This window comes from Pseudonaja textilis, chromosome Z (genome assembly GCF_049901715.1).
Source record: "Pseudonaja textilis isolate UNSWEBS1 chromosome Z, rPseTex1.2, whole genome shotgun sequence".
NCBI classification, from domain to species: Eukaryota; Metazoa; Chordata; class Lepidosauria; order Squamata; family Elapidae; genus Pseudonaja; species Pseudonaja textilis.
The window spans coordinates 72,975,349-72,997,827 of record NC_142008.1 but is presented as its reverse complement, the minus strand read 5'-3'; the positions used below and the strand labels follow the sequence as shown (position 1 = coordinate 72,997,827).

At 39.9% G+C, this 22,479-nt stretch overlaps 1 protein-coding gene across 12 annotated transcripts in view; it reads left to right on the top strand.

Moving 5' to 3' along the window:
* The window catches only part of TPK1 (thiamin pyrophosphokinase 1), a 368,775-nt gene that overhangs the window by 161,652 nt on the left and 184,644 nt on the right, over positions 1-22,479 (top strand). For 6 of the 12 annotated variants that reach the window (XM_087916309.1, XM_087916310.1, XM_087916301.1 and 3 more), the window contains exon 5: positions 4,931-5,029. The exons of the other annotated variants lie outside the window; for them this stretch is intronic. In XM_087916309.1, the coding sequence (XP_087772435.1) occupies positions 4,931-5,029 (99 nt within the window). The remainder of the gene's footprint in view (positions 1-4,930; positions 5,030-22,479) is intronic. 12 annotated transcript variants of the gene reach the window in all.

Sequence of the window (22,479 nt, the reverse complement as noted above, 5' to 3'; positions counted from 1 at the left end):
TTAAGGAATGGGTAACATTAATAAATACTAGATTGTTGAAATTAGAAGGACATGATCTGTTGTTGGGGTGGCATGCTTTTTTATGGTATAAAGGAACTAAAACACAGGGGTACTTTAGAAGACATGATATACGGGAGTCTCTGTGGTTAAACTGGGAGAAGATTAAAAGACAATGTTATTTGAAAATTCCTATCGACTATTGAAGAATTTTCTTATCCTATAATATACAAAAAGGAACAAACAGATATGGTGAAATATTGAATGAAAAGGGTAAACTTAAACCTATACAAAAACAAGAGGAACAAGGTATAAAGATGAATTGGTTTTCATACGCGCAAATACATTCAAGGTATGATAAAGATTCTAAAACAGAAGGTTTCTATGATAAACTGACTGATTTAGATAAGATTTTGACAGGTACTGATGAAAAGTTGATTAAAAAATTGTATCGATATTTATTAGAAATTAAACTAGAAGAAGAACAAGTTAAAGAAACTATGATTGCTTGGGGGAAGAATTTTGGATATGGGATTGATCTAGAGAAATGGCAGAAATTGTGGTCTCAAAATTATAAAATGACAATGTCAACAGCATATAAAGAAAATTTGTATAAGATGTTTTACAGGTGGCATTTTCCCCCAACAAGAATAGCAAGAATGTTCAAGAATAAATCCGAAAAAATGTTGGAAATGTCATCAGACACCTGGCTCATATTACCATATGTGGTGGACTTGTGCGGATGCTAAAAAATATTTGACTAAAATCCACACGTGGTTGGAAAAAATGACAAAAAAGCGTATAGATTTGAAAACAGAGATAGTTTTATTGGGAATTTTACCTGAAATATATAGTAAAGACTTGAAATACCTGATCGCAAATGTATTAACAGCGGCTAGGATTGTATTAGTTAAAAACTGGAAAAATGAGAAAACACCATCACAGGAGGAAATCATTAAGAAAATATTGGAATGTGTTGAAATGAGCAGTTGACATTTGAAATTAGAGAACAGGATGATAAGCAATTTTATAAAGTTTGGGATCTATTCTATCAATGGTTAGACAATAAAGTATAGTCACGAAATATGTAGACTTTTAGAAAATACTAAATATATAAAGATGTATTCTTTCCTTATTATATCTACAAAATGATTTTAGGATAGATTTGGGATGATAATATGAATTGTCACAAAACAAATTAAGTAAAATATGATTATTTCCTAAAGCATGAATGAATAAAAGTATAGTCAAATGATTGATTAATAATGATACCAATGTATTTAATATTGGATTGAAAATACGAGATCATATACAATGTAATTGTAATTGAAGATTATGAAATGGAAGCACAAAACAATTTGTAAACCAACCAGCACACTGTATGTACATATATGGAAGATGGCCTGATGTTTTTATGTTCTGTTTGTTTATGTTTGCTTTAAAAACCAATATTTTTTTTTTAAAAAAGGGGGAAATCTTGCAAAGATAATGGCAGAATTGTTGGCAGATGCCCTGGAGGTGGATAAGCAGGAGATGCTTACTGGGATGGATGAAATATTCAGAATATATACAAGATATGTGTCAAGGAACAAACTTCCCAGAGAGGTACATGTAAGATTCACTAAGAAGGCAATAAGAGCGGAGATACTTCATAGAGTAAGAGATGGCCCACTGAAATATAAAAGGAGAGAAATAGTTTTGAAACAGATCCCTAGAAGAGTAAGAGATACAAGAAAACAATTTTTGACAAGACAACTAATTAAACATGAGTTAAATTTCAGATGGCTGATATCTGTGGGAATATTGGTGACCTGGATGGAACAAAGACATAGACTGGATTCTATAAAAGAGCTAAAGAAGAAGATTGTCATTCAGATAGTCAAGAAAATTAAATATTTAGGAATTCAATTAGGTGTGTAACTATTAAAGAAGATAACTACTATAAACTGGTGCAACAAATTAAAACAGACTTGGAGAAGTGGAAAACCTTGCGGTCATTGATGTGAGGAATAACTACTATAAAAATGAATATCTTGTTGAGATTGTTATATTGATTTCAAACAATACTGATAAAATGATACTTTGAAGAATTAAATAAAACAATATTAAGATATATTTGGCAAGGGAAAAAAGCAAGAGTAAGTTTGAAAATGTTGCAAGGTTCTAAAAACAAAGGTGGTTTTGGGTTGCCAGTTTAGGAATTGTATTACCAGTCTTCAGTACTTACTTGGTTGAAAGAATGGATTGGTTTGAGGCACAAAAGATTATTAACTTTGGAGGGACATGATCTCCAATTGGGCTGGCATGCTTTTTTATTGTATAGAAAAAACAAAATACGTAAGTATTTTGTATTACATTACATCAAGAACGCACAATTATTAGTATGGGAGAAAATTAAAGAATATCATTATTTTAAAATATCAATCTGACTCTCCACAGTGGAGGCATTGGTTCATCCAAATGTTATTGATATAGAAAATATTACTAGATATAAAGACATTTTGAATGATAAGGGGGAACTTAGTGGTCAAGGGATTGATATAATATGGTGGTCACAAGTACAGATACAATTCCAATATGAGAAGGATGCTAAAATGTGTGGTTTCTATAAAGAACTAACAGAATTAGACCAATACAGGGACAAATTAAAAACAGACAGAGAGAAAAGCTTTGCAGGATGGCTGAGAAAATTAAGGAGAGCTCTCTGTCTCGATTAGGTCAGAAGAGTTATATTATTTGGGCTGCAAAGATGGAATGTTTCCTGAAAGCTAAAGAGCTGTGGGATATTGTGGAAAACCCACCCCAAGCACCCTTAACTGCTGCAGATCAAAGAGATAAAACATCTTAAGTTTACAAGATGAGCAGTTTATCAGTGTAGCTGATTTAAAGAATGCAAATGAGGTCTGGAAGAAATTAAGCCCTGTACATGTGAGTGTGTCAGCATGCAATATTGTGCAATTATCAAGAAAGTTGTACAGCGCCAGTTTGCAACCAAGAGAATCCATTGAATAGCATCTGGTGAACATGCAAACTTTGTTGAGTTAGAACAGCATGGAATGCAGATTCCTGAATATCAGAAAGTGCTTTTGGTTTTAAACTGTATAGATCAGTGGTTGCCAACTGGTGGGCCACGGCCCACTGGTGGTCCGTGAGAACATTTTGGTGGGCTGCAGTGTGCTGAAGACCAGATGGCTGGCAGGGAAGTGGGGCAATCCTGCAGTCTCCCTAGCAAACCCATATGTGGCTGCTGCCTCCTGCCTCAGCCCATCAAGGAGGCTGAGCAGCAGTGGGAAGAGCAGGGACCTCCTGAACCACAGGAAGCGGCAGCCAGTGATGCCCTCAGGTGAAGATGTTGAGAGGGGGAGACTCAACCCCCTCTTCCTCCTCACCAGAAGCGCTCACACATCTGGGAGAAGGAGGAGGCTTGTTGGGTGCCAGAGGGGCAGTGAGCACTTTCCGTTTGAGCACGTCTGGTGAGGAGGAAGAGAAGCTCCTAAGGGGAGAGGCTTGCAACATCTTCATCTGAGGACATCGCTGGCAGCCGCTTAACCTCCTCAATACGTGGAGGCAGTAGGTAGGATATAACATCCGTTCCAAGGAACCTTGGGAAGGGCTCCAATGCTGTGATCTCCCATGCATATGAATCCATCCGCTGCCCGTATCACCACCATCTGGTCTTCACGTGGCTCATCAGCCTCTGGACAGCAAGATTCTCACCACCCAGCAACAGTTCAGGGGTTCCTTTCCTCTCCCCCCAGGGACGGGCAGGAAGAGAGAGAGAGAAAGAGAAAGGGAGAGAGGAAGAGAAAGAGGGAGAAAGGCAGAAAGAGAGAGAGAAAGAGAGGGAGGAAGGGAAAGAGAGGGAAAGAGGGAGAAAGGCAGAAAGAGAGAGACAGAGAAGGAGTCTCTGGGAGAAAGCGAGAAAGAGGGAGGGAGGGAAAAGAGAGAAAGAAAAAGAGGGAGAAACAGAGAAAGAGAAAAAAGAGGGGAGGAGAGAAGGAGAAAGAGAGAGGGTGGAGGGAAAGAGAAAGATGAAGAAAGAAAGGGGGAAGGCAGAGAGGGAGATGAGAGAGAGAGAGAGAGAAAGAGGGAGAAAGGGAAGGAGGGAGGGAGGGAAAGAGAAAGGGGGAAGGAGAGAAAGAAAGAGAAAGGGAAGGAGAGAAAGAGAGGGAAGGAGGGAAAGAGAGAGAGAAAGAGGAAGAAAGGGAGAGAGAGGAGGTAGGGAAAGAGAGATGAGATAGCCTGGTATTTTGCTTTTTGTGGGAAATGGGTCCAAATGACTCTTTGAGCATTTAAGTTTGCAGAAACAGGAAGCCAAGCTAAGTGCCTGAAGGACCCCATCCTGTCAGTGGGACTTCAGGCACTTCAGCGAGTGGCATGCTGGATTCATATTAGTGATCTGCGGGATTTAAAATTATGAATTTGGTGGTCTCTGAGGTCCAAAAGGTTGGCGATCCCTGGTATAGATGACATGTGGGACATTGTTTCTGCAGTGTTTGAATGCAAATCAGAGCAGGAACTGCGTTTGGAAATTCTTAAAGCGTGTCTACTAGCTGAAGAGCACAAATGCCATTACAGAAAAAGCCAGGAGCAGGAGAAATTCCTGAGGAGGGGGCCCAAGGAGCAGAATGGAAAATTCCACAGACTGGCTGTCTCCAGAGAAGAGCAGCAGGGAATATTAGATTGCAACCCAGCAACAGAAGAGGTGCTTCGTTTTTTTGGAGAAACAATTCATTTAAAGAGACACTGCTTCCAAAGAAGCAAGTTGCAAGGAAGAAATTATTTGAAAGACAGAAGCAGTTTGCAAAGAAGACAGTTAGCTGATGGACAGGATGGATGCTGTTGCAAAAGCCAGCTATTCCAGGAGAGATCAATGGATGATTGATAATGGAACTAGTCAAACAATTGTTAATAATTCTAAATTGTTTTACAGGATGGATGCAGCTTCAGGAGATCCAGGAGCCTTGGCAAATGGCAAAAAGGCTAAAGTCATTGGAAGAGGCAGTGTGCAGATTCCATATTTGGAAACAAGGTTCAATGATGTTTTGTGTGTGCCTGAAATGGAGTATAATTTGCTGAGTATCTATTGTTTAAACAAACAAGGATTTGAGACCACATTTGCAAATGGGAAGTGTCTCATAAAGCACAATGGCAAAGTTTGTGCAAAGGGCATAAAGCAAGATAACCTTTATATTTTGCAAGGACAAAATATTCATGGTGCACAAACATCTGGCAGTGTGGCAGAGCATGATTCATGTGTTCATCTCTTGCACCGCAAGCTTGGCCATGCCAACTTTAAAGTTGTTCAAAAAATAGGACAATAAGCAGAAGGATTGCATGTAAAGGGATGTAATGCATATTTGGACTGTGCAGTATGCAAATCATCAAAATTCAAGGCATTTCCAGTAAGCAAAAGTAGCATAAGGCAGACAACAAGAGCTCTAGAACTGGTACATGCCGATTTGGTTGGGCCAATGCAAACCAGTTTGGGAGGAGCAAAGTATGCACTAGTCGTTGTAGATGACTATAGCAGGTTTGGGTTCTGCTATTTACTAAAGAGTAAAATAGATGTGCTACAGAAATTTAAGTAATGGATAAACGATATAAACAACAAGTATGTCAGCTGCAAACTGACAGAATTCATGTCAACAAGTTTTCAACAGTGGTTGGGACAGTTAGAAATAAAACACAGATGTACAAATCCTTACACAGCAGCTGAGAATGATGTTGCTGAGAAACGGAATGGAGTCTTACAAACCATGAAGGACTCACTGCTAGAGGATTTTGGTCTGAACAGGTCATATTGGGATGAAACCATATTGACTGCTAATTATTTAATTAATAGGTTGTGGAGTTCCTCCATTAATGACACTCCATAAGCAGTGCTATATGGGAGAAAGCCATCTCTGGCATATTTAAGGATATTTGGAAGCAATGCATGGGTGCATATTCCAAAGGCAATTAGAAGAAAGGGACAACCAAAGGCTAGAAAGCTCAGGTTTATGCGGATTCTTTCCCATGAGACAGATTAGATATAGTACGAGAACAATAATAGATATATTAGAATATTATGAACTGCACCCAGGAAAGCAAGTGGCTCTTGTTTTCCTAGATGTGCAAAAGGCCTTTGCTAATCTTAATTGGGATTTCATGAAATACCAGATTAATCTGATGAAATTTGGTGGTAATTTTGCAAAAATGCTAAATTTAATTTATGCTACACAAAAGGCAAATGTACTGATAAATGGAGAAGCTACCAAACCATTTGAGATAAAGAAGTGTGTCAGGCAGGGATGCCCGCTGTCACCTCTGCTTTTTATAACAATTCTAGAAATATTATTGGACAGAATTAGATTGAACAAAGAAATTAAGGGAACAAAAATTAAAAGTCAAGAGTACAAATTACAAGCATTTGTGGATGACATGGTCCTTGTCATAGAAGAACCAATAGATTCGGGATCAGTATTATTAAATGAAATAGATAAATTTGGCAAATTGGCAGGATTAAACATTAACAAGGAAAAGACTACAATGCTTACCCACGAGTGTGGGTAAAGGACTGGATTAAATTGGGAAATAAAAGAATCTTAACACTTGAGGGCCATGATTTACAAATAGGGTGGTACGCATTTTTGTGGAACCCAAACAATAAAAGCCATTCATATTTCTCCAGATACACTATACGTAAATCTCTGATTAAAATTTGGACAGATATTAGAAGGAACCATTACACTAAAATTCCAAGGTGGCTTTCAACAATAAAGGCAATGTTCCATCCCAACATGATGGATATTAGCAAAAATACCACCAAATTCTAGACAATGAGGGAAAACTTAAATCAATTCAGAAATAACTATTGACAATTGGTCCTATTTTCAAATAAAAATGAGATATAATAGGAATGTAAAAGATTATGGATTTGAAATAAAAGACACTCAATTAGATAAAATACTCCTGGGCCTGGAGAAAAATATGATATCTAAATTATATAATTACCTACTAGAATACGAATTGGCTGAGGAAATTGTGAAAGGACCAATGCTAGCCTGGGAAAAAAACTTTGATTGAATAAGTCAAGATTATATATGAATAATCAATTGATATCAGTCTGAACTCGGTAGTAAACCATTTTTCTTGATTTGTTTTAATACTGGGGCTGGAATTCTTTAAATCCGTTTGGAGGAAAAGATGATTCTTGGTCAATTGTTTTAGGCAGGAAACAAGCTGACTATTATAGATTTCTATCCAGCTGCATTCTTCATTTTGGGTTGGGACAAGTATTTGGAAGCGTTGCTGATATTCACTCTATTAAAATTAATGTCAAGTAACTAAAGGTTGGATCCAGAAGTTATTCATACTTACAATAATCTACTAAAATCACTGACACTCAACTTGGGCATAAATTTATTCTAAATATAATTTAAGTCTGGACTCAAACAGCTGCTGATTTATAGGCACATTCAGTTAAGCCTGAAGACCTTTAAAATGAGAATAAGCATTTTCCATCATGTTAAAATATCCTATGGAGAAGATGAGACAAGGGAGGGCAGTACTTCCATTCTAATGTTTGGGAAGCTATATGGGAACATTTCTCTTTTGTTGTTTAAATGAATTGATGGAGAGAGGAAACTGAATAATATGCTTCTTGCTTGCTTGCAGCCCAATTTCTAACTCTGATAAATGAAGGGCTGTACCTTTGCTCTAATATATTCCGTCAAACATTTGCTGCTTGCATAAATATATAGAGCACTCAATCCTCATTGTGAATGGGGATTCACATTTACATTTTTTAAAAACTTGGAATATCTTCTGACTTTTCTTAGGCCTTAGGGCTTAATACGCTGGAGGGAAAGAGCTAGTTTGTCAAATATATGGAAGGACATTGCAATAGATATGAATATAATTTATAAAAACAATTGCCTGGATATGAGCAACTTCATAAATATGAGTCTGTATACCCCACCTCTTCTTTTTCCTCTCTCATATTTATGAATAGAAAATGCCTGACATTCTAAAACATTTTGCACTGAAATGAATAAATATATTCTGAAAACAATTCCTATTTCTTTGAAATCTGTTAAATCTGTTCCTATTAATGAAGTCTGAAAGCCAGAGAAGATTATGTCAAGAACTGTATACAGGATATAATAAAAATAGAAACATTGTTTCAAGTATAAATGCATTTATCTTTAAGGCTTTTCCAAAGGTTTGTTTTTAATCTGATTTTGATGTTTCTATTTTATATATTCCTTCCTTCAGTTTATTGCTTTCAAAATTCAGCATATTGTAATTCCCTTGTAGAAAATAACTTCTTGGGTTAATCTCTGCCATGTCTCTACTCTGAGAATAAGTACTTTATACTGGATAAATAAGAGCAGAATGAAAATTGATGCTTTTTCTCAGCGTGTTTCCATGTGTAGGAATTAGGCTTCATATCTGCATATTTATTATGTCAAGAAGCTACACGTATATATTATGTCAAGAAGCTGCACGTATAAATTCACTATGGGTAATTTTGTTTTTATTTGTCCTGTTCTGTAATTTGTTATTTAGAAAAAAGAAGTACATCCTTTTTCTGATGTGAATGTTAATTGGATACCATTTTATCTTTAAGTATGTTTTTATTGTAGAACAATGAAATGTTCATCCTGATAATATTATATAGATAATATTAGACGTGCAGAGGAATAATTTATATTGTGCAGAAAATCCTCTTCTAGATTCTCCTGATTCTGGAGGATCAGGTACTCTCATTACCATATTATTCCACCTGAACTATGCTTTAATATTTAAGCATAATTTTCCTCTCCCATAGATTCATTTCTTTATCACTATATAATAAATATAATGTTATATGGAGAAAGTATTTGTGAAAAATTAATCTCCAAATACTGAACAATAATTATTCAAATGTAAAATAGTATTCATTAAGAAACAATCGCTTGCTAGATCAGTGCTAATATATAAAATCAACAAAACGTTGCACAAAAATTAGAATAACGAGGTGCTTAACATTCAGTACATAAGAATTTCTATACAGAATTAGGTTTTTTTCATAGCTTAACTATAATTCACATAGATGTGCAGTTTATATCAAATCTTAAGGGAAGAACAATTATAACATTTATTATACAAAAACCTGTTTATTTTAAATTCTAAGATAAAATGTCTGATGCCTTACAATGTTGGATCCTGCTGGACTAATTGAAAAGGATAGTATACCATTTTCCCAGACCCAGCAAAGCTAGTGTCCTGATTGAAGAATGTTCTATTTGATCTCTGTGGCACACATGGCTGCATCACCTTACTGCAGATAGTTTGTGCCTTTCTAAAGCAATGGTATTAGGAAAAACAAGACATATCTTCCAATTATACATTTATATGGATAGTATAGAATAGAATTCTTTATTGACCCAGTGTGATTGGACACACAATGAATTTGCCTTGGTGCAAATATTCTCAGAATACATAAAAGAAAAGATACATTCATCAAGAGTCAAGAATCACAAGGTACAACACTTAATAATAGTCATAGGGTACAAAAAGCAATCAAATCATGCTAGGAAACAGTCAATATAAATCGTAAGATTACAAGGGACAAAGTTACAGTCATACAAGTAGGAGGGGATGGGTGATAAGGACAATGAGAAGATTAACAGTAATAGTAGTGCAGACTTTGTAATAGTTGAACAGTGTTGAGAGAATTATTTGTTTAGCAGAGTGATGGCTTTTGGGAAAAAAATTGTCTTTGTGTCTAGTTGTTCTGGTGTGCAGTGCTCTATAGTGTTGTTTTGAGGGAAGGAGTTGAAACAGTTTATGTCCAGGTTGTGAGGGGTCTTTGTATTTATCCTGCATAGCATTGTAAAAATGTAAGAAACAGGATTTGGTTTGGTTATGAAAGCTACTGCAAAATGCCCACCTGAGAGTTTTTCCCCATTTATTTATATTTATTTAACATATGGTGTTGAGTGGTGGTATTCAGCCGGTTGGTACCAGTTCAGGTGAACCGGTAACAAGGATTTGGCATGGGTCGCTGAATTGTAGTAACTTCTGGCTGGCCATGCCCCGACCCTTGACTCACCCACCTGATGCTCTCTCACCCTGCCCACATGACTCTCACCCCGCTTGCCTGATGCTTGCTTCCCGTAGCCCTGCTGCCCGCCACCTGCTGGAGCACCTCTGCAAGCTTTCTTCGTTCTCCCACTGCCCGCTGCTCTGGAGTTTGTTGAATCAGTTTGTTCCAGACCAGGTGTGTGTGTATCACGAGAGAGAGTAGTGTGTGTGTGTGTGTGTGTGTGTGTGTGTCTGTGTGTGTGTGGAGAGAGAGGGGGGGAGGAAGGAAGGAAGGAAGGAAGGAAGGAAGGAAGGAAGGAAGGAAGGAAGGAAGGAAAGAAAGAGGAAGGGAGAGAAAGAAACAAAGAGAGAGAAATAGGAAGAAAAAAGAATGAAAGAAAGAAAGAGAAATAGGAAGGAAGAGAGAGAGAAAAAAAAACCTGTGCTATTATTTTAATTGTTCCATTATTTAACATATATTAATATTTTATACTGTCTCTACATCTAGAGTGATTTTTTATTGCCTTTCTTTTGCCCAGGATTTTTCAGGGTTTACATGCATTCAATGTCTATATTCCAGAGCATAAATCCACATGTGTTTAACAGAGTTGAAAGGGACTTCTTATAGTCCAACCCCCTGCTCAGGCAGGAAAACTGAGGATGGCAAACTTTGAGTAGAGGTCCTGGGAAAGGTGTCAGAGTAACGGAATAACACTTAGAAGGGACCTTGGGGTGAACCCTATAACATTTCAGAGAAATGGCTGTCCAGTCTTTTCTTAAAAACTTCCAGTGATTGAGCACCCAGAACTTCTGGAGACAAGCAGTTCCACTGGTTAATTGTTCTCACTGTCAGGAAGTTTCTCCTTAGTTTTAGGTTGCTTTTCTCTTTGTTCAGTTTGCATTCATTGCTTCTTGTTTGCCTTCTGGTGCTTTGGAAAATACATTGCCCCCCTTTCTTTGTGGCAGCCACTTAAAAGCCTCTTGCCTATCACACTCTTGGGCAAAGCATGTGAGCCACTTCCTCCTTTCAATGGTCCATGAAAGTACATCTATGGTATGTAGATAATAAAGGCAAAAAAAGGTGAACAGTATTTTTACAAAACTATAGATACATTAAGACTGGGTATGACAAGGAATGGCTGGGAGGGGAGGGGTCAGGCGAGGCACCCCTTGATGTGAGTGACATTGAGTTGGCCATGCCCACCCAGTCACATGACTACCAAGCCACGCCCACTAAAGAAGCCATACCCACAGAACCAGTAGAAAAAAAATTGAATCCCACCATTGATGGTGTTGGTTCATTGAAAACCAGGAGTCTACAGTGTTATTAGAGAATAGTAGTTTGGCTGACTAATATTGCTATTTTGTTCAGTACATGCTATACAAGATGCACCAGAGGGGGCAAACTCGCTTCAGATGCAAGGCGCTAATGTCATCTTGCAGGAGAGTCAGAATTATCTAGGACTTTTTTCTCAATCGGTTTTTTGCCTCACTTTTGGGCAGGCCCACTTCTGGTTAGTTTCTTGTTTATGTTATTTGTCCCTCCAGAGTATTGCCTACTTATTTATTTGTATTTACATGCTTTCGAGCTGCTAGGTTGGCACAGTGGTGGGATTCAAATTTTTTTATTACTGATTCTATGGGCACGGCTTGGTGGACATGGCAGGGGAAGAATACTGTGAATTCTCCAGTCAGAAGTGGTATTTGCCAGTTGTCTGAACTACTCAAAATTTCCTCTACTGGTTCTCCAGAACTGGTCAGAACTGCTGAATACCCCAAACAGGTTTGCAGAAGGTTAGGCAAGAGACAGGAGCTCACGCTGTCACACAGTGCTAGAGCTCGAATATTTGGAGTGCAGAGAACTGACCTTCTCCAGCCAACAAATCCAGAGGCTCTAAGCCACTGAGCCACCATGCCTACATTTGTTTCAATGCAGTTGATTAATTTCTGTTAATTTCTATCTCACAATGCATTTTTCTTCTATTTGTTTAGCATTTGGCCATGGTTTTAGAATATATGTTTTAGGAGAAAACTAAACAGCCATTCACTGATGACTGTTTCCACTATTTATGCATTCAGGTATTTATTAAGCATATTATATTATAATCTAAATCTCTTTAATGGAAACTATGTGATTGTACTTGACCATGTTGCTTTGTAATAAGAATTATAATCACAATTACTGTCCTAACACAAGAACAACCTACAGATTAAGTAACATTTATTTACTATATGCTTATAAGGATTCTTTCTATGTTCTGCTGGATACCTATGCATAGACAAGGTTCATCATATGTTTGTATATCTGGTGTAAAGCTAGTTCTTCTAAGAAATATTTTTGTTTGCCAAATTGTTTAATTAATATGAGTTCATATGACATTAACCGGTATCATATTGTGAAGTCACTTACTTTCACTTAGCTTAAAACCTATCAAGCAAAGCTTATCTTACTGCAAATATCATACAAAATATCAGTAATAGCTACACTTTTGGTAGAATGTACATCTGCACAAATTCATGTAACTAGAATCTATTTACTACTAATATGCTCATTTTTTTTCCACAATAAAACTACTCTTATTTCAGTATCTACAATCATTCATAATAAATTACAGACCTGACCTAGTATCTCTCTTAATCATTTATTCATCCTTAATTCCATCCCAGCATGAAGTGGTTAACAGAATATGAAATACATTGACGACTTTGGGCTTGATTGAATTGTGTCTCGGTTAATAGAGAGGATTAATAGAATATCAGAAATAAAGATGAGTATAAAGGAGTTTTGTTGAAGAAAGCTCTTATTTTCATTTGTGACAGAATTGTAATAAATGATTTATTGCACATTCTGTTGTGTCTAAATTGGTTTTGCATTAAACATCTTGAGGGCCTTAGTCACACGAGGAGTTGAAATATAAAAACAGAATTTCCATAATTGTATAGATCTTATAAATTAATATATTTTCTAATTCTCTTCCTTGCACATAGTAGTAATATATACTAGCATATATATATTTCCTTTGTCCTATATCCATTTATCTCAAATCTATTATATGTGGCTGCACTTCTCATTTTCTTGTCATTTTGTCTTAGTATTTTTTTCTTTTCCAAACTACTTGCAATTTTGGCTCCACTATAAAATGTGAGACAGTTGTTCATTTTGTATGTTCTCTCCCTCCTCCCTACCCTTCCATTAACTGGGATTGCAAAGTTGCTTTACAGCAGGGTATCAAACTCAAGGCCCCCAGGCCAGATCCAGCCCGTGACATGGTCAAATCCAGCTCGCTTGGCCATCCTGGAAATAGTAAGGATCCGGTCCACATCACTTCAGCCTGGCCCAACCCGGCCCCATCCATCCCCGGCAGGCATGCTTGCACACAGGAGAAGGTGGGCGTACACATTCACAGGCCCAGCCCATGCCATCCCAGGAGGTACATGCGCGCACAGGAAGAGGCAGGCATACACATGCACAGGCCCAGCCCGTGCTATCCCAGCAGGCAGGCATGCCCATAGTAGGAGGCAAGCACATGCATGCACAGGGATGGTCTTACAGGAGGTGAGCACCCACACACCTGCCAGGATGGAATGGATCGGGTCTGTGTATACAAATGCACCCGCATCCTGTGCACACTTGTGCTGCCGGGATGGCATGGGCCGGGCAAAGTGACATGTGCCCGCCGGATGGGAGGGCAGGACTGAAGCAATGCTGGCTGGCCCCTTACCATTTCCAGATCGGCCATCCTTACCAGCCTTTCAGGTGTGTGTGATCAGCTGTCCTTACCAGTCTTTGGGGGGGAGGGGGAGATGTCCAGCAGCAGGAACTCTGCAGCTGGCTCTCCAAGAAACAGGCATGCAGCAGCGGCACTGGCAGCAGATGGGGGGAGCCACATGGTGCAGACCACCCAACACTCGTGCTCCATCCCATGTGGCTGGGACAGGGCGGGTGGCTGCCCGATGCATCCAGCAGGCCAGATGGCATGCCTCTACCCTGTGCCTCTGTCTTCAGCTACAGCTGGGCGAAGACAAGGTGAGCAGCGTCTGCTTTACCACCTCTATTCAGCCTTTCTAGCTGGCCACTTTGCCTCCTTTGGGCTTAGCAGGCCTGGTGCTCTGGGCTGCGCCTTCCAGGAATGCCGACCAAGCAGGGAATTTGGCTACAATCTTCAGCTCGGAATGAAGATGCAGCATGGGGATGCAAGACAGAAGGCTGCCTTCAGTCCAGGGAAGGGACTGCAGCCTTGGGGGCTCTGTCTGAAGGAGCTGCATCAGTCAGGCAAGCAAAAAAAGGCCATGAGTGGGGAAAGCCAGATCCCCATTGGAGCCCTGGTTACCCGTGCCCAGCAGAGATGGGGGGGAAGGCATGCGATCCCAGCTGGGCTTGGGCAGCCATAGCACCAATGCCAACTGAACTTTTCCTGCTTGTGGTGGCCATTTTTTGCCTGCTGGGAATGGATGTGCTTTTACCACTTCCAACTGGTCTTTCTATCTAGCTGCTTTGGTAGCTCCTTCGGGCTGGGTGAATCTGCCAAGCGGTGGTGGAGTTGCTCAGGGATAGCGGGGCTTCCCGCCACGTGAGCAAGCGAGTCGGCAGGGTGCTGCCCGAACTGCCTGGGGCTCAAAGGCCCTCTTCCTCCAGCCTTGGGATGGGCACAGCTTCCTACCCCACCCTGTACCCCACTTCGGTGAAGCCCAGCCAGGCTCCACATGTTGGGTCTGTAGTAGACGTAAATATCACACCCTCCCCTGCTTCCTTCAGGGGCTACTGGTGGAGCATTCCTCTCGTGCTCCAGCCGCTTAAGTTGGGTGGACAAGAGGAACACATGCCATGCTCAGGCCAAGGGCAAGACCCGCGAGAGGGCTGAGGAGATGATGTCCAGTGGTGACCTTCTCTCCAACTGTCAAAACAGTGGGACAGAGTAAGCGCATCCAGTGGTCTGCATCACATTCCTTTCCACAGTGTCCATTTGCTGTTTGGATGGCAGCCAGGCTCTGGAGCAACAGCAAATGCCAGCTGAGAGGCGGACAGGCTGTATCTACAGCCAGAAACCATTTCCCCACACACTCACACAGAGGGCGGTGAGTGACGGGATTTTGGCTGTAGCTGCCCCGCCTCCTGCCTTGCCTCACCTCATCCTGTAGGATGAGCTTCCCACCTGCCACCTCCCACCCATCAGAGACTTCTGGATTCCCTCCCTAATCCCACCCAAACCCACAGGCAGCACTCATGCGAGCTACGTCAAGTGGAACATGTCCACTGGCCACGCCCAGTTGGTCACAACCACTCTAGCCATGCGCCTTCCCCTGGCCACACACCCAGCCTGCGGAGGACAACCACAATGCTGATTTGTCCCTCATAAAATTGAGTTTAACACCCCTGCTTTACAATGATATCTGTGTTTCACTGTACATGCAATGAAATTACTATAAGTGACTTGCCCAATCAGTAGAACATTTCTGAGCTGATGCAATTTTACTATTTTTTTAAAAAAATATTTGTTGGAATAGTTGAAAACAAATCCTATAGAATTCTCTGGAATAATTGGGAGAAGGGATAATTGGGAGCAGCATTTGATATCCTATTGGTGGTATTTTTATAATGTTCCCACGGGAATAAAAAATGTTAGCATGTGCGTTATTTTCACCCACATACACACAGTAGAATCTCATGTTAATGGACTAGTTGCAGAAATGTTAATTATATTATTCGTGTGATGACACCAACACACAAATGCATTTGAGTTTTTTATTATTTCATTCAAGATAAGCTGCAGAGAATATTGATCAGATAAAATAATCCTTGGAAAGCTGGAGTAGGTTACTGTGAGAAAGTAGACATGAACAAAAATGATAAGGAATGATTTCCCTTACTTTATTCTGGTCTTTACAAGTAAAACTCTGTAAACTGTATTTTTCAAAAAGGTCAACTTTAGATGTATACTTTTCAAACCTATACAATTTCTCATCTATCACACATGCACAAATACATCCCTTTTTTTACATATTCAAGCTTTCTCATTTTCCTCTCTGTTACGCACAGATGCACAGCCACAGGATTTTTGTCTTCTTTAGTAGAAAGTCATGTTGACATCAGCTGTCCCAATAGTGAATTTAATAAATTTGCAGTGATGGCTACTAGGAGAAAGGGTTAAAATTGCCTTAAGACTACAAATCCAAACAGATATAGAAAATCTCAACTTTTTGCTGCATTCTAGTGGCCATCTGGAGTTTTGAAGCCCAGATATAGTGGCCTCTATAAAAGAAGAAAGGAAAACTGGAAAAAATTGACAAGAAGGTTTGTCTTTCGGGGAGTAAAGGCAACAAGAAGGCAGAATTTGTTGCTCTTTTAAGCTTAACCAGAAGAAGCTGAAGGAAATGGGAAAGATATTTTCTGGATATTTCAATCCAAGTTTAAAAGGGGTTTTGTATCTTTTTAATTTGCAAAATTTTGTCTTTTAGATACCTTTACTTCCTGAAAGACATGCCATGTTTCCATACGGAAAAAGAAAGTTATTTAGAATAATAGAATAAATCAAAAGGGAAAAAAGAGAACAGCTAAAGTCCAGCAGGGATTTGAATAAATCAGCATTCATCCAGCTGGTCTACTTTAAAAGATAAAAAGCAGAGTAAAAAGTGAATTTCTCAAAGTTTGCGGCAATCCAACCAGCATACAAGTAAATAATTCAGCAGGATTCATTTATAGAAGGAACTTGTTTATATACAATAATATAAAACATGATGGATGTATACAATACCCATGCAGCTCTTGCAATGTGGTCGCAAATACAAGAAGCGGAAGCAATCAGAACCACCCAAACTACCAGCTCTATATTAATACAGACCAGTTACCCTAAGCCATGCCCAGTCTCCAAGGCACCTGGCATGGCTCACAACAGGTGCTGTTTCTTAGTTACAAAACAGTTCCCATTAGCTGACTTGTTGTTATGTCTATCCCAGCTCGTAATTTCTTATATACTGATAGAATTTTTGGCATGCTTAAAAAAACTGAAATGCTAACAGGAAAATGAATGCCCATGACTTTCCAAGAGCTCCAAATCGTCAAGACTCCTCTTCCCAAATGGGTCCACAGCCATCCAAAAGTCATCTTGGCTCATTCCTAAGTGCTCCCATTCAAATCCAGGGAGCAACACTGCCAGAGAGCCAACTTAGATAGTATAATTGGCAGGTCGTTGACAAGAGAAGCATATCCTTACCATTCAGTACTCATCTTGGGAAGGAATCATTCTGTCTACTTTTAAAAAGTTCTTTGTATTATCAGCATTGGAAGATAATCTGTAAATATTCCATTTCCATCACCATCAATAAATGGTGTACAGTTTTGTAATTGACAGCAAAGTCACAAGGTTATACGTAGATTAAATATAAATCTCTCTACAGATCTTATTTTGTACTCATAGATGTAGGAATAATTGATATATCTCTGCCAGTCATTGACAAGTTTATTTGGTAATTTCTTTTTTAACAAATGAATGATACCTATTTTTCAGTAAATTTGTTTCTTAAGATTGAATTTTAACTTTTAATTTAGGTTGTATGCTACATGATTTAAATCTTATTTATTAAGCAGGAATGTAGTTTTCATTCTACATTTCATTAAATCTGAAGAAAATTTCCCTATGGAACAATTCTGCTGTTATTTCTTTTGGCTTCAAAAATGTGTAGAAAGTACCAAGGTCAGAACTTCTTTGGAAAGGTTAATTAAGTCTGAAAGAATAATATTATGTACTAATTAAATAGTGGATAAGAAAGACAGTATGGTTGTGGCATACAACTTGATTTTGCATGGCAAAGCTGGGAAATATATCCTATAGATTTATTATTTTATTACCTTTTCTGTTATAAGATTACTGTTGGGTTTCCAGTGTATTTTTTTTCTTTTTCAACCTGCATTTAACAGAAATGGAACTGAGTGGTCAGCACTATGCCATACCTATATGAAATCATAATGTACATCTAGAGAAGTTCAAAGAACTTTTATAATCATCCTGGTTTATTTAAGAGCTTTGATCAAAATTGCCATAGTTCTCAAGCTTGCTGAGCCTTGTTCCAAATCAGAGTTTATGCTTTTTGAATATGAACACATCTATGCGTCCATATTCAAAAAGCATATATCCAGCTACATTCCTACTTAAAATAATATTTAAATCATATATCATACAACCTGGCTTGCTTGCTTGCTTCCTTTTCCCTCCCTCCCTTCTCCCCCAGGGAGAAAGTCAGTGGAAAGCTGCAAGTCCAAGACCATCAGGCAGTTAAAGACTACTGTGATGGCTTGCCCCGATGTCAGTTCAGACAATGAGGAAGAATCAATTCCAGGGACTTTATAGGAGGGTACAGGGAAGCATCAGGAAGATGCTGAGGTCTCTGAACAGGGAGTGAATGGGCCAGAGAGAGAGGAGAGGCCGCAAACCTCAGAATGAAACAACCAAACAAGCCTCTGGCTGAAGCTGGAGGGCGTGGGTGCCCAATCAAAAGCACAGGGCAGAGAAGAAATGCAGCTGCAGTTAGTGATGATGAGGATAAATTCCCTCCACCACCAGATCGCAAGTCATGTCGGGCTGAAAGGAAACAATGCAAACAGTGCAATAGAGATTGGCTACTTGCAAGGAAATAGCCTCTCCCCTCCTAATGAGTTAAACATACTTAACCAGATGGGTGAAGCAGCACAACACTGGAAAACAACGGTTTGATCTGGCTTCATGGATTTTTATCTTGTTTCTTGACTCTGTACTTGGACTCTATACTTGTGAATGGATATAGGTAGTCCTCGACTTACAACAGTTTTCTTAGTGACCATGCAAAGTTACTATGGCACTGAAAAAAGTTACTTGTGACCATTTTTTTACACTTATGACTGTTATACCATCCTCATGGTCAGGTGATTTACATTCGTATGCTTGACAACTGACTCATATTTATAACAGTTGCAGTGTCCCGGAGATGTATGACCAGTTTTTGCAACCTCCTGACAAGCAAAGTCAACAGGCAAATGATATTCACTTGTGACTAATTTAACAATTGCAGTGAGTGATTCACTTAATAATTCACTTAATAATAACATTAATGCAATATCGGGTTTTCAATTCAATTATATAGAATGTGAAGGATGTGTTTTTGTGTTTTATTTTTATAGTTATAATGTTCACTGAAGGTGGTATTTAATTTCATTCTATGAGGTGCAATGACAATAAACTAAACTAAACTAAATAAATATGATCAAAAAAGTTGTAAAATGGGGAAAAACTTATTTAACAAATTTATTATTTAGCAACATAATTTTTGGGCTCAGTTGTGGTTGTAAGTTGAGGACTACAAATATTGTGCCTTTGGACTTGTGTTTAGACTTTGGATTTTGTATTTTGATTGACTGACTTTATCCCAGACTTCAGCACTAATTGGAAAGGATGCATGAGGTGCCCAAGATGTCCACATGGGTCTGGGGAAGTTTGCAAGGTGGATTGTAGTTCAGGCAAGAGTTGCAATGAGGGTTGGGAAAAACACGCGGGGGCAGCACTGGTTGGGTAGGATGCATGATGGTTTGCAAGAGGTACAGAGTGATTCAGGAAATACAGACAAGGGGGCTGCATGGGTTTAGAATGGCGTTTTGGGTATAAGAAGTCATATGTGGGTCAAGAAAGGCAGAAAAGGGCTGCATATGGGGCTGTATAGCTTGCGGAGCATATAAGGTAGTGGAATGGATTGAGAACGGTATGCCGAGGTTATTTCCTTCTTTATCTTCCTCCTTTTCTCTCTCTCTTTCTTCCTTTTCCCTTTTCTTCCTTTTCCCACAGGTAGGTAACTGGCTGCTTCTAGGTGGGAGACGGAGTGAGGGATTGCAAGACCATCTGGGAGAGCATCACGAAATGTTGAAAATAAAGTTTATTTGACTGAAGTAGCAGATCAGAAGCAGCCAGTACAACTGAAGCAGTGCTTTCTCAAATTTTCATTTCCTCAAGAATCTTAGGTCCTGGATTTGGGACATATTCTATAAGTTACGAGACCTTGAGGATATATTTGACAGACCTTGGATCAGAAATTGTTGCCCTATAATGCAGAGTTTCACTCAGTTAGAGGTCATGAGACAGACATTTAATAGCTTAAAGATTGAATTTAAGATATAATTGTTGTCTTCCAGATGCTCTGAAAACTGTATGCCAGGTTTCATAGTTGAACTGCAAAGTTACTCTATTCTGATAAACATTACAGGAATCTGTGTTATCTGTTAATAATGAATTTATCAACAAGATATGAACAAGGTATCCTAAGTCTTTGGAAAGTACTCAGTAGGAGATAAAACTGCCAAATCCTGATAAAACTGCCAAATCCAAACATCAGGATGTCTGAGCAATGAATCATACCAATTTCTAAACAATTGAAAGGTAAAATAATGTCCCAGGAGTTTCTTTTTCTGATTCATCAAGTGGACAATTGACTTTAAACCAGTTCTTCAAGTAGCAGCCTACCTAGTCCCTACCAGGAGGTTGGCAGCCTCAAGATGTTGGCAACTGACAAAGGAATGAAAGAAGAGGCGAAGCCAGGGGAAGCCTGCTCTTGAGAGACCCTGGAGGCAGACCATACCGAAGCTGGGATGCAATTAGCTGGCACGCACCCCAAACAGAGAGCTGAGAAGCTGGAGTAACAACCCACAAAAAAGGAGAGAGTGAGGGAAGAACCCTATTTGGGCCCCAAGGGCCAGTGGGTGGACCACATGGGGAAGGCAGTGGAAGCAGAGGATCAACCAATCCACCCTGGAGTCATGGTGACCGTGGGAGTAAGTGAATGGCTAGGCAAGCAGGAAATGGGATGACCTGGCCAAGTAGAAGCTCCCAGCCACAGCTTTCAGTTCCTTGATGGAGCAGCTAAGGGAGAAGTTCATTGGGCTGGAGTTCCAGGGAACCACTATATCAAGGGTGGTGGTCATGGGACTCGGGATGTGGGCTATGAAACTATTTCCTACCCTATCTCTTCCCTGCTTGCAGCCGATGGTTCCAACCATACCGAGACCAGTGGGAGTTCCCCACAAAGGGACAGCAGCTCCCATCCCAGCTGCCATCCCATTGGGCAGGTGCTGGCATGTGTCAGCCAGTATTCCCATTCAGGCACCCCTGGCTGCAGTAGGGTTGCTGCCTGGAAATGACCTAGTGTGAGAGAACTCACTGCCACCTTCCCTAGCAATCCACTTTGATGGGCAACTCAACAACTTGGCTTACTTCCTAACCCAAGTCTGAACTCCATGGAGTGATGTACCCAGACAAGCATGCCTGGGAGAATGAGGTTATATCAAACCTGGAGGGAGATGCAGTGGGATGGCTGGTGGTCTCTCCACAATGAGGGTTACAGAGCTGCAAATCTGGACACTTTCATGAAGATATTGCAAGACAGATTTGAAGACCTCACAACAGCCCAGCATGCAAAAACACACATCTGCTTCCTGAAGCAAGGCAAGTGGCCAGTGGCAAAATACACCCAAGATTTTCAAAGCCTGGCAGCTCATCTGAGAGATTAGCCTGAGCATATGCTGATTTACCAATTCCTGGAGGGGCTGAACAAGGAGCTATATCACAACTGCCTGTCCAGGGGAGTGTCCCATGACCTTCAAGCATGGTACCAATTAGCCACAAATGGGAAGCTCAACCTGATGGAGACTGGGAGCATGTTGTGCATGAGAACCACCCCCCTCCAAATGCCTGAGAGATACCCAATACGCAATGGAGATAGAGGGAGTGCAACTCCTACCATAGGGCAGAAGCCCTGCCAGAGCCCAGGAATGTGGTTCCAATGTGGGAAGGAAGGCCACCAGGCAACTGATTAAGACCATGGAAGAGCACATTAGGCTAGTGAAAATATTATTCAAGAAATTGCACAAAGGCCAGTTATATGCAAAGCTATCTAAATGTGACTTCCATATGATCAATCTGGAATACCGCATTTCAAGAATTGGGTGGAGATGGACACAGGCAAGGTAAAAGCAATCATGGAATGGGATGTCTCTTGAAACAGGAGGCTGTTATAGAGCTTCCTATGATTGGCAGATCAACCGTAAGTTAGTGACCCTGTCATTAACTTGCTCAAGATGGTTGGGGGAGTGAAGCCCAAACCAAGTCAGTCATTAAATTGGTTTATTGAATGTCAAGTGACCTTTGAAAAGCTGAAGTGGTTCTTTGCTGCTGAGCAACTCTTGAAGCACCCAAACCCAGATGAGCCTTTCATGGTCAAAGTTGATGCCAGTGATGTGGCAGTAGGGATGGTTTAACTCCAATGGAACATTGCAGCCATGTGCCTACAGGGCTCGCAGGTTGTGTGATCCTGAGAGGTGCTGAGCCCTCTGGGAGAAGAAGGCTTATACAGTCCAATGGGCTCTTCTCACCTGGAGGCAGTTCTTAGAGGGCAGTAAGATTCCATTCATAGTGT